Source organism: Asterias rubens, chromosome 12 (genome assembly GCF_902459465.1).
Source record: "Asterias rubens chromosome 12, eAstRub1.3, whole genome shotgun sequence".
Classification (NCBI taxonomy): Eukaryota; Metazoa; Echinodermata; class Asteroidea; order Forcipulatida; family Asteriidae; genus Asterias; species Asterias rubens.
Window position 1 is genome coordinate 4,698,522 of NC_047073.1, and position 13,099 is coordinate 4,711,620.

Genomic DNA, 13,099 nt, shown 5'->3' on the forward strand with positions numbered 1-13,099 from the left:
CGGTAGTAACGGACCCCTTCGACGATCTCCGTAATGGCACGTCATCTTATCATGGAGGTAGAAATAGGAGCTGACCAGTCGTATCTTAATTAATAACAATCAGCGGTCTGGACTGGCGCAATAACAAGTGACAACACTGGACATTTTCAGTTTCAACTCCGTGACTGTCACTTCAGTGACTGGCTTTTTCTACTTTGCTCCATGGAAACAGAATGTTCCATGCTTTTATTGAGTACGAATTTCATGTTGCATGATGATACTCCCTTAGGTCGAGTCATCCTGAGTCTTCTTTACTCTTATCTTAAGTTTCTCATCGTGTAATCTAGTCACAGGCGATGGATTCTTGAAAAATTGCACGAATTCTTGGGCATTGGTATATTGTACAAATTGTTTTAAGAACTTTCCATCGTGGGTTTCAGAAAGACACGGATCTTGAAAGAGCCCCCCCCCCTACAGAAAGTTGGCCTCCCCCGCTTCAGTCCTTTATCACGCCTCCATTTAAGACGAAACATCTGGGCGTTCCACCCGTACAAGGTCTTGTGACTAGCAGTTGACATCCATTGCCTTCTTAGATTCCCCGGGACTTACAAGAGTTAAAACTGTTTTCTTAGATCTAGGCAGGAAGGATTTGAGGAGTTCCCCTAATATCGGTGTTCCAGCGATTCTGATTTTTTTTCTTCATCTATCCGTTTCTGATCTGCGCTCGGAGCGTCAGCTGGCGCTGTCAGAGGGCTTACCGAAAAAATAACACAATACTCAGCCCAGGGTGACACATGCAGTCCCCACCATCAATTTGGCTAAACGAGCATTTGGGGCCGTTAGAGCATGCGCAGGGTGGGTTTTTTCTTCAATGCGGTGGCAGTGTCTCATCAGCAGAGAGTCTACATTCTTCATCAAGTCAATGCCTGTGCCGGGCTGGTGTGTGTACACGAACGGTGTTATTCCTTCCACAATCAATCGCCTGATGGAAAGGAAAACCCGATTTACAATGTTCAGTAAAAGAAACACTCGAAGACTGGAATAACGTCTATCTGATAACGTAGGAAGGAATTGTTTTGAATGAGGGTGACGAAGACGAACTTGAAGTCGCAGAACAAAAAAAGTTTCTCACAGTGTAGCGAGGTGGGCGAAGGAAGTACTACTACTGGGCACGTGTGCAGTAGCCGCTACACGGATGCTACACGACCGCACAAGAAGGGATCTGTTTTAAACACACTGATTTGGACATGGACCGGATAGCACCACCCCAGATGGAAAATTACCCAGGCGATACCAGAGACCAAATGATGTAGAAACAAAAACCTTGATGTTCGCCTCTTTTCAGGATTCATTTTGGATTATATAACTGGAAGGATTAGAGATGACGTGGTCAACTAAGACGCTAGGAATAGCTGGTCGCGAAAACCGGTCTTCAATTGTGAAATTGCAAAACGGTGGCGAGTCGGGTTTGGCGAACAAGGAATACCAGGTAAGACCATGGTAAGACGTTATTGGGGGACACAACTGTTTACACAAAAAACGGAGGATGCCGAATAATTTCTGGCTTGCATTTTGTAGACACCACCCAGTGTAATTTCTTGTTGGTAGTTGGGGCTTGGGTCTTGGGGGTAAGTCAATCAGAAATTGTTTTGTCTGCAAGTCCGGGGTGTTATGAAACCGATCCCTGCTTGATTTTCCTGGGCGTCTATGGGCGCAACCGGCCGGCCCAGAATTCGACCACACGCGCGCTGCTTGCTGACCGTCCTCGGTCGTATGTGTAAATTGGTCTTGGGGGAAAAACAATAAATAAATTGAAAGATATCTAACGGGTTGCCACCGGAAATGTACTTCAAATGTGATTTATTCGTTATCGCTTTAGGGATTAAATGTTGATTTCAATTGGATTTCCGGTTATTGTTAATTTCTTCAAGGTGCCTAACTATTATTGTATATAATTATTGATATCATAATCAAGATCAACTGATGGCTCTTGAATATGGTTTGTTCGTCCGTTTTTTTTTTTTTTACTTTAATAGAATATGAGATTTGTGTGTACAAGGTATCGCTTGGATTTTGGTGACAATGGGGTCTAAATTCCATTTGTTATGAAATAATTTGGGAAAGAAAAATTTTTTTTTTACACAAAACCGGCATTGGATAGCGAAAATACGAGTAGGCTTACTATAGTTTTTTACGTTTTTTATATTGGGATTAATTACTTGTTTCTGGTTCTTATTTTTTCTCTATGGTCACATCAGCTTCTGCAATTTCAGAAGTCCTTCAACACCGTCAGACTCCACTGATCCTTACAGAATTTGTTTTATTTTTAACATTGCTTTGGCTTCATTTACAAATTGTGTGTGTGTGTGAACAGTCCCTCGTGTAAAAAAAGTCCAGTAAGTTTGGCAGTGGTTTTACACGTGGGGAATGGGTTTGCCAACAGCAGTGCCATTTGTTAGGATTCCTCTGCTATGTCTGAGAACTTACACATGAAGGTAACGATTGAGTTGGGAATTGTATTGATGTGAGAACACAAACGTAACCTAAATTTCCCATTTTACTTCCTTCAAATTGTCTCTCTACGAAACTAGAAAATAGTCCACATGTTGTCAGACGTTGTTGTCCATTTTTGTTATAACCACATGTGCATACAAAATGATTGTTGAGGTGTGGGTGCACGTTTTCTTAAAGACAGTGGACACTATTGTTATTTGTCAAAGACCGATCTTCTCACTTGGTGTATCTCAATTACATAATGCATGAAGTAACAAAACTTTAAAAATTTGAGCTCAATCGGTCGTCGAAGTTGTGAGATAACAATGAAATAAAAAACACCCTTGTCACACCATGGTCACACGAAGTTGTGTGCGTTTAGATACTTGATTTCAAATTATAATACTGATGTCTCGAAATCAAACTCGTCGAAAACTACATCACTTCAGAGAAGTGAGCCGTTTCTCACAATGTTTTATACTGTCAACAGCTCCCCATAACTAGTTACCAAGTAAGGTTTTATTCTAATAATTATTTTGAGTAATTTAATACCAATAGTGTCCACTGCCTTAAACCTAAATTGTCCATTTTACTTCCATTAATTTGTGTCTCCATGAAACTTGGCCTACTTTATTTCAAAATTAAAATAGTCCGCATGTTGTCAGACCAGACGTTGTTGTCCGTTTTGTTCACTCGACTGTCGCGAATGTACATAATGATTGTTGAGGGTAGTGTGCATGTTTTTATACACAAACACCTAAGAACATCTTGCACCGAGACTAATCATTTTCTCTCAAATTGGCGCTCTTCAAAGTGTTACCAGCCCTTCATCATCCTTAATCCTTTAATCCACTTTAAATCTCATCAAGGAGGCTATAGGGGAGAGAGATAAGTGAACTTGAAGACCTGTTCGTAGTTGTATTGTACCGTGGAGGTACGGATTAAGTGCGCTTTTCTATGGGATACATCCATGTGAATGTCTTGCTATTATAAGGCCAGCCCTGAAAGAACTTGTTTCGTAATGCAAACAGGTCCACAAAACCTCGGCCCACCCAACATGTTATTTATAATTATAGGCCAACGCCGAATGGTTTTTTTGCCAGGCCTTATAGCAAGGACAGACCATAGACCAAGGACAACTCATCTACTACTCTAAAATATATGCCACTTTTTCAAGTTTGTTGACTTGCAGTTCGGAGGGATGAGCAACATTTTTAGTGATTGGAAAAATTATCAAATAGTTTGTCAAAATGTGACATTTTTAATCTTGCGGACAAGCGGACAAGACTCTGAATCACAGTGTCTTGTAACTGATTATAGAACAAGGTTAAAATGTTCCTTCGGTCTGCAGTGAAGTTGGTTGCCACCAAATTGCCTGTATGGCCCGTGACTGCTCGAAAGATTGAATTATATTATGTGGTTGCAACGTAAACAAATTATAGCACTTGGAACACGTTTGTTAACCGTTTGTTATAAAATGCATATGGCTAGAAAGATGTTGTAAAAGTAGAACACAATGATCCACACAAACATGCCTCGAAATTGCACGGTTTTCCTTTTGCCTCGTCGATAACACGGTCGGCCATTTATGGAAGTCAAATTTTTGACTCTCATAAATGGCCAGCCGTGTTAGTTCGCAAAGTAAAAGAAAAACCACGATTTTACTCATTCCAACTCATTGTAACTATACAAACTGAGGCTGGATGAAATAATAGTCTGGTACCATGTTTGCGCAATGAATGTTAGCATTCATTACTTGAACATGAGCAAGACGGCGAAAGCGTGATAAAGGTCTATATAGATTGAATGGTTGAATTATCCACTCCTCATAGTTTTAACTGACAGTTGCAATGTACTTTCGTTGACTTGTGAGTCCAAGGTTACCACCACGGACCCCTGGTCTTTTGTTTTGTTGTTTCAGTCCAAAAAGAGCAGCGCCCTCAGGCGAGATCTTCTAAACAAGAAAATACACGAAGTACCGTCTTGACATTCCAAAGACCGTGTCCTGACAACTGGCGAAGCCCCTTGTCACAATAATTATTCAAAAATAGCAGAGACTATGTTTACACACGTTATAAACTGTGGGAGTTTGCCGAGGAAATGAATTACGTTGACGCCCTTCTCGTGTTACTGATAGTTAGCATTGATTAAGTCAACTCTTTGCTGTTTCACATTATTAATATTAGAGCTTGGCCATGCATGAATGTAGTGTATGTTACTCGTTTGAAAGGGCAAGGGCACCAAGGCATCTGCTCCTTGGTAAAGGACACCCTATGAGGAAATTGTACATTCTATTGAACATTTCAAGGGCACCAAGGCAATGACATTGCCTTCATTGGCTCCGTGAAGTATCAGGCCTGGCAATGCAAGATCTTGTTCCACGAGTGCTAGTCCGGCATCAGTGTTGATACCAAAAGCGTGACCAGACTAATTTCTAGCCGGTCTCGTTTTGGTAAAGTGTCTCATGGAAGTATGTAAACAAAAATATCCTGAAATTGAGTGAACAACGTGGAATGGAAAGTTTGTTTTATGATCTGATTGTGAAGAAATCGTGGGTGTAGTTTCCGCGTTTGACGTCCCTGATTCACCTATTGAAAAAAAAAGAAATGAAATCCCAGTCCCCAAGCCCCCCTCCAATTTCATAATTGCTGTTATTTCGCTTCCGAGATGGTATCTCTGCCATTGATTGCACCCTGTTGAATTCCCAATGAGGCGCAGTGCTAATATCCACTGGTGGCAGAAATGCAAGGGTCAAATGAGGTCACTCGCCTTGTCTAGTTGAATTCACATCAACGTCGAGTGTTTTTTTTTTTCTTCTCTTGACTGGCGAGAAACGAACGCTGTCATTACGTGGCGATGGTTGTATGGGGTTTCATGCCAGGGCGAAATCTGAACATCTCTCGAAAGCTCACGTGTGGTTATCGTTGACTAAACTGACTTGGGCTGTATTTCCACCACGATAGGATGTGCATGTATGTTATCCCAGAAAGTATATAGAGAACCATTGACTAGGCTATTACATTGTTATTGACCTGACATATGTTGTTCTCATTTGTATTTCTTCTTCAAAATGCTGTTGCGATTCGAAATAGTAAATGGTTGTAATTTCGTCCATTAATAATAATACAGTTTGTCAGAAAGTTGCTTAGCTAGGAAGGTGATTCACTAACCACATTGGAAAGGGGACCATCAATAAGAAATAACACATCATTGAATTTTGATCGATAACTGATCTCTGCTTTAATTTGTCTGTTAGCATTACACTTGTGTGTCTGTAGCGTCTCAATGTAATTCACCCAGTTAAAACTTCCACAAATTGAACCAGTAAAATGCAAAGGCCTGCGCTTTTTGAAATTTTATTACGAAAACAGAAAATCGACCACACTCCATTGTAGCAGTGTGAACTGTTTAACTAAATCGCACCCTTTTTAGAGAAATTTTCCTGCATTGAAGCTTTCAGATCGGACAATGTTGGCAACCAGGCCGAAAATGAAGTTTCTTTGAATTTCAAAAAGTATTCATTGCCCATATTACGTTTTACTCCGAGGTGTTTTTTGAGTCAAGCTTTTAATTACTTCACAGAAGTAACATTTTCAATTTCATGAAAACTCAATTTTCCTTCCTTTTGATCATCCTGCAAATTTGCCTCAGCCCACTAAAATCATGAAAGCAAACCAATAAAGTATGGAATTGGCTGGCAATTGTACGAGGAAAAATACCACAACGTTCGTCCATTTTACTCCCGTCACATTGTTGCATTCTCCCCCGTCTGTCCATAATCCCCCACTCCCCCGTTTTCCAGTTCAACGGAGACGTCCACACTCTTGAAATTGTACCCATGGGCGACTTTTATTCAGTTAAAAAGCTCTGCTAATCTTCCTGATTTCGTGCTAGGTACTCAATCAGTCTGGCATCGGAATAATCACTGCTTCGGGTTGTATTTATCTCAGAGAGGGTATTTGAATCAGAGTGACAAAAGTCAACATTTTATTGCGGATATTTGACGGTTGATACAGAGATTGGGTTTGCCAAACTTTGAACCGTGCGTTGGGAGATTTTGGGACCCAATTAAAGGCAATGGACCCGTTTTGGAACGGTCAAAGACCAGGGCCCAATTTCATAGAGCTGCTAAGGACAACAATTTGCTTAGCATGAAATTTCTTCCTTGATAAAAAACAGGATTACTTACCAAATTTCCGTTTGTTGCATATTGCTTGTTACTGGTATTCAGCTGTTGGTTGATTATCCTGAAAATCATGTTGAAAATTCGGTTGGTAATTGTTGCACAATTGTGTTCGAGTAGCCCTATGTGCAATTTGAACTAACTGTTTATAATCTTAAATCACATAGACAACCGATACCATTGTTTTTATTTTATTTAATATCATTTTTCTTTTGAACTTTTATGCGGTTTGTTTGATAGGACCAGATGTCTATTCTTTTAATAGCTGGATGCTAAGACATACACCTTTCTTGTTTTTGACAAGTGGTGGCGCTGTAACAAGTAAATGTCAATCATCCACAGTTACGCTAAGACTTCAGCTATGGCTGTTTTCAGGCCGAGTGGCCTCGCTAAGTTGTTTAATTTTGGGGCAAGTTGAAAGAAAGACATAATTGGGGAGTGGGGAGGGCATGATCGAACCATGTATTTTCTCTCTTACGGGCGGGTATCGAACCATGGAGGTAGAATTCTACCTCGTGATCGTACCTTGTATTTTCTCTCTTACGGGTGGGGGCTCCATTTTAAGACCCTCCCTCCCCATTGTTGCTTTTTGTTAGGCCATTGCCAAAGCCATTAGTTCGGACATGTGTTGAGGTTCGAGAGAAAACGAGGAGTTCCACCAAGGGATTTACGACTGATGGGTACAACGGCGGGGTACCACATGGGTTGGGGGGGGGGGGATACCACGGATGGGTATACTATATGTACCACGGAAGGATACCAGAGGGACACCACAGGGGGGCACCACGGAGGGGAAACCATTGAGAGGTACCAAGGATTGGCTTCTTCGGAGGGGTTGTCGTAAAGGGGGTACCGCGGAGGGTATCACGAAGTAGGCCTACTACGTTCGGGTACAATCCTGTGTAAACTCTTTAGGGGAAAAGTGGTTCTGAAAAGAGCCGTTGTTGACATTATACTCGAGACCATAGAGACAACTCTTTTAAGAGCCAACATTCCTATATAAAGAGATTTCCTCTTCGCAGTAACGGTTGAAGCTTTGCATCCTGGTGTAGATCATAAGGAAGACTATGGTTAAAGGCAGTGGACACTATTGGTAATTACTCAAAATAATTATTAGCATAAAACCTTTCTTGGTGACGAGCAATGGGGAGAGGTTGAAGGTATAAAACATTGTGAGAAACGGCTCCCTCTGAAGTGCCATAGTTTTTGAGAAAGAAGTAATTTTCCACGAGTTTGATTTCGAGACCTCAGACTTAGAACTTGAGGTCTCGAAATCAACCATCTAAACGCACACAACTTCTTGTGACAATGGTGTTTTTTCTTTCATTATTATCTCGGAAGTTCGATGACCGATTGAGCTCAAATTTTCACAGGTTTGTTATTTTATGCATATGTTGAGATACATCAACTGTGAAGGCTAGTCTTTGACAATTACCAATAGTGTCCATTCCCTTTTACTCGCGGGTACAATCCATGGTACAATGGTAAAACCGTACATAAAACTCGGTTGGGGATGTGTTGCCTCTGTGAAGAACATGTGTGGTCTGTTTTTGAACAGTTGGGTCTATCTCTGCTCGTAGAAGATGAGCGTTATTTTACTCAGAATCAACACTTCTTCTCCTGCCCGCAAGTTTACTACTGTTTTCCTTCTTAAGATGAACACATGGTTGTACCCTCAAGTTTACGAGTTACTTCCTATTCTCTGTGTTCTACCGGAACTCGTGCACCTTTTGAAGAATTCCTGAAAACATTTTATGGGCCGTGGCCCGAGCACGAATTCTGCTCCGTAGTTGAACAACAATACGGGCGGTGTGGTGGATATTACCGTCCCATAATGGCATGCCTCTGTGAAGCAATCCTAAATTTTTATTTCCTCTAGTGAACGTGATGAGGGCTTGCTTTTTAGCCTAGTCATTATTGTAATGATGATGGGGAGACATGCATTAAAACATCCAGATGTATGCCCTCTTCCATAAAAAAAAACCCTCCCAAAATGACCAGGTGCGATCGAGAGAATTGCGAGTTAAGTGAAAAGATAGATACGGGAAATATTGCAGGTGACCGACCGCCGGTGTTTGGCGCAAAACAACTGCTCAGCTGTGCCCGTGGTTCTTGAAATTATCCAGGCATGGTTAGGTGGTTCGTCCGGGCTCCCGGTGAACCGAATAACGGAAAATATATCTCAAAATGGCAAGGACATAAACTCGAGTTATCCTTGCGCAACGTCCGCCCTCTCATTTCCGATTTGAACGGATGAATCGGGATATAAAACATTGGACATGTGACATTTTACGATCGGCGCCAGCGGATAAATAAACGCGCCCTTGCTGGTCAGACGTCTTGCGTATGTTGTTCTGGAGTGGGGTTGTTTAGATCTTTTGGTTGGTTATTGTGTTTTCCTGATTGTTGGCATCAGCAGCGTGCAGAGTCGATGCGTGCCTTCCCCATGTAATGGTCGTGCCGAGCGCGGGTCTGATATGAGATTCCTGGGGACCACTGATCCTCGCAATACAGAGCAAAATAAGCTATAAATTTGAGCTTTAATTGCATGATGAATATATCAATTTCTGTTCTGACAGCACTGTGCAATGTGTGTATTTGGAGTTCTGGTTCGCCACCACTGGTTTGCCATAGTCATTTTGGCAAATAATCTTTATATTTTGTAAAGTATTGTACACTGTATACAAAAATTGTTTTAATTTGTTTTATATGGAGCTGATCTACTGTTGTAATTGCCTGTAAAGGATGAAAGTTTTTTTAATTGAATTGAATTGAATTGCATCGTCCATGGATATCATACAATATTGCACTTGCTCCTGCATGTATTTGATTTTTTTAACAGCGCCCTCTTTCGTTTCATTTTGTCGATTTGGTTTTAAAGATGTTCATACTGTACTTTGGCCGTGTCCGAAACGGCGACTTCGGCTACAGCTACGGCTAGATCGCGCGCGTCTGCCTATTCTTCAACACTGGTAGACGCGCTGATCTAGACGTAGCTGTAGCCGAAGTCGTCGTTTCGGACACGGCCTTTGATGAAGAGGATTTCCGGCACGCAAGAACTTCCTAAAGAAATGTTCTTTCTTCATCAATTGAAAAAGAAAAAAAGAAAATGGAGAATCATCCAAGCCTCGCACTTTATCAAAAATTGTAATCGGTACATCTTCTATAGTACCACAATCATGGCATCAGAGATCTTCAAAAAACGTCCGTAGCCGTTAAAGACAGGGGGCACTATTGGTAACTGTCAAAGACCAGTCTTCGCACTTGGTGTATCTCAACATATGCATAAAATAACAAACCTGTGCAAATCTGAGCTCGTTTGGTCGTCGGAGTTGCGAGATAACTATGAAAGACAAAAACACCCTTGTTACACGAAGTTGTGTGCTTTCAGATGCTTGACTTTGAGACCTAAGGTTCTAAATCTGAGGTCTCGAAATCAAATTCGTGGAAAACTAGTTCTTTCTCGAAAACTACGTCACTTCAGAGGGAGCTGTTTCTCATAGTGTTTTAAACTATCAACCTCTCCCTGTTACTCGTAATCAAGCACGATTTTATGATAATAATTATTTTGAGTATTACCAATAGTGTCCGCTGCCTTTAAACAAGTGCGACCTTTCGCACACGGTCGGTAATCGGGCAATATTCATTCATACGTCACGCACCCTAGCAATGGCTGTCCATCATGCCGAGAGTAGTACAATAATCCAAACACTGCTCTCTGACATAAACCAGTTGTCACTCTGCCCATGCTCTGCCCTTGCTGCTATGGGTGGTCCGCCAATCAGAGTCATAAACAACATAACAAAAGCGGGAAAATTACTGTTTGGATTGGCCGAATAGAAGGAAATTTTGTTTGGTATAGGGAGATTGTGGGTTGAGTTTGGGTCTTAGCTCTATATGGTTTATGGAATAGGTTATTTCCATTCATGGTCATTTGTAGGTTTTCAGTCGATTTTCGAGGTAGAGTAAAAAAAAGAAGATCTTTCTTCAAGACGTGGTGTGGCGAGAGTATGTTTTGTCATGGCGGTACGGTTTTACCAACGAGAAAGAGTTAACAAATTTAAGCTGTGATGTGATGTTGATCCGAATATATTTATCCACAACTGACAAATCCAATTAGCTAGGCTTAAAGGCAGTGGACACTATTGGTAATTGTCCAAGACAATGTCCTTCACAGTTGGTGTGTCTCAACATATGCATAAAATAACTAACCTGTGAAAATTTGAGCTCAATCGGTCATCGAAGTTGCGAGATAATAATTAAAGAAAAAAAAACCCTTGTCACACAAAGTTGCGCGCGTTTAGATGGTTGATTTCGAGACATCAAGTTCTAAATCTGAGGTCTCGAAATCAAATTCGTGGAATATTACGTTTTTCTCTAAAACTATGGCATTTCAGAGGGAGCCGTTTCTCACAATGTTTTATACCATCAACCTCTCCCCATTACTCGTCACCAAGAAAGGTTTTATTCCAATAATTATTTTAGGTAATTACCAATAGGTTCCACTGCCGAGGAAAGATTAGTAGATTCCTTTCCATTTGTTTTTTGCAACTCACTGTCTGTACCCTGGTGTTTTAAAGATGCTGTCATATTGTTTGTACAAACTATAGGCCTTTTCTGTAATAAAATAGGCCTATCTGAAACAAACTTTTGGTTAGAGGCCTTAGCCTTGACCTACCGTCGATAGTATTTAAAGTATTTTTAGTAAAACATTTCGATGTCATGTTGTTATGTAAACAGATTTCTAAGTTTTATGCCCCCAAATCTGAAAAGCGTTACGCGTCAGTAGTGCTTCCTAGATTGTGGTTTTCCTTTTGGGGATTATTTTTGCTGCATAGATATTTCAAGTCTCTTCTCAAAACTTATCTTATGTCACAGGTTTTCAATGACTAATTTTGTTGTGTCTGTTTTTCTTTGTGTTGTGTTTTGTTTTTGTTTTGTTTTTGGTTTTACTGCGCCTTGAACACCCAGCAGGGTGGATATGTGCGCATTACAAGTCTTATTATTATTATTATTATTATTATGATATTCACTCTGAAAGTTTTGGCGATATCTCAAAAACATTTTCTCATTTTCTTGAATGTAGGCTGTAGGGCTTACATTTACATTTATATAAGATTAAAACAATCAAACGGTTTAAGAGAGCATAGATTTAATTTGCCTCTAAAAGTAGCATTTATTCTTGTTATCAATTTGTAGCATGTTACTAATATTATGTTGTATTGCCTTATGAAACTTTGGGTGTAGTTCTATTTTATTAACATCAAGGCCTGTAGAAAATTAATTATGTTTTGAGTATGGCAAAGCTTTATAACATTTTCTATGCCGATGGATTTTTATTTGGGTTTTTTTAAACCTAAAACTAGTGTACGATTTTCTCAGTTTGTCCTTTAACATAAGTTGCGTTCAGTTCAGATTTTTCAAAATGAGTCCTGGTCCAGGAGGTTGAACACATTGTTTGTTTCCCCCTGTATTTGTTTATACATACCTTGTGTATAGACGTGTTTGTGTGTGCTTTCAATGGCTACCTGTTTGGGTAGAAACTTTAAACGCCATTGTTGTCTAATTGCCGACCAGAAAAGTGTCACGAGTTTCTGCTGTAGATATAACCACCTTTGAAAAAAAGTTAATGACTTACTTCGCCTCGGGTAAAATGACACTTTAGCGGGTTGGATAGAATATTTATCGGGTGGTAAGACCGGCGGCCATGTTTGTCTTTGTCCTTCAATAAATCAAAAAGTCTCGAACACGGGGTCCAGTTTCAGCTTCTTTCGAGCCCAATAAGGTTCTTATTATTATTTTAGGGCAAAAAATCCCGCTCAGCAAATTAAACCAAAAATATCACATTATGTGTGCATTGTCAAATCACCAAACCTTTGATTTACCAAAGGTTGATAAATAAACGTATATTATTTTGCATGGCCCCTGTCCTAATGATTGAGCTGCGTACACATTAATAATTGTGACTGCACGAACTCCAGGCTGTTTTTGTAACTATGTGACGTCACGAGTAAAACGTTGGTAACATGCAAATTTGAACTAGGACTACATCCTTTTGAGAGAAAAAAAAAGCTAAAACACACAAAACTGGAATTCGAGATGCTGATGAGTACCGGAATTTTGGTCGTAAATTTTACAGTTACGGAAAATGTGCGAGTGTCGTGATTAAAGTTGACCAATATGCCCAAAATATTATATTATGTAAGATTGGTAGTCATAGAAACACTGAAAGCCTGAAATCTGACTGATTGTGTCCTCTGAAATATTCGAGAAAACTGTAGGCCTATCTGAAACTTTTTGTTGTTGAAAGCAATTGTGTTTACATGCCGAAATTGTCCTAGGTTGTTCCCCCTATAGACTCCCATGCAACGGACGAGTCTGAAATAATCAGAGGTCTGTTATTTCATAATATAACTTCCATAAGTCTTATGGTCATAATATGAT

The 13,099-nt window shown here is 40.2% G+C and overlaps 1 protein-coding gene across 1 annotated transcript in view; it reads left to right on the forward strand.

Annotated features, from left to right (window-relative positions):
* Positions 1–921: 921 nt before the first annotated feature.
* The window catches only part of LOC117297652 (protein patched homolog 1-like), a 78,863-nt gene continuing 66,685 nt past the window's right edge, over positions 922–13,099 (forward strand). Inside the window, exon 1 of the mRNA XM_033780799.1 lies at positions 922–1,468. Within this exon, the coding sequence (XP_033636690.1) occupies positions 1,361–1,468 (108 nt within the window). The 5' untranslated portion in view covers positions 922–1,360. The remainder of the gene's footprint in view (positions 1,469–13,099) is intronic.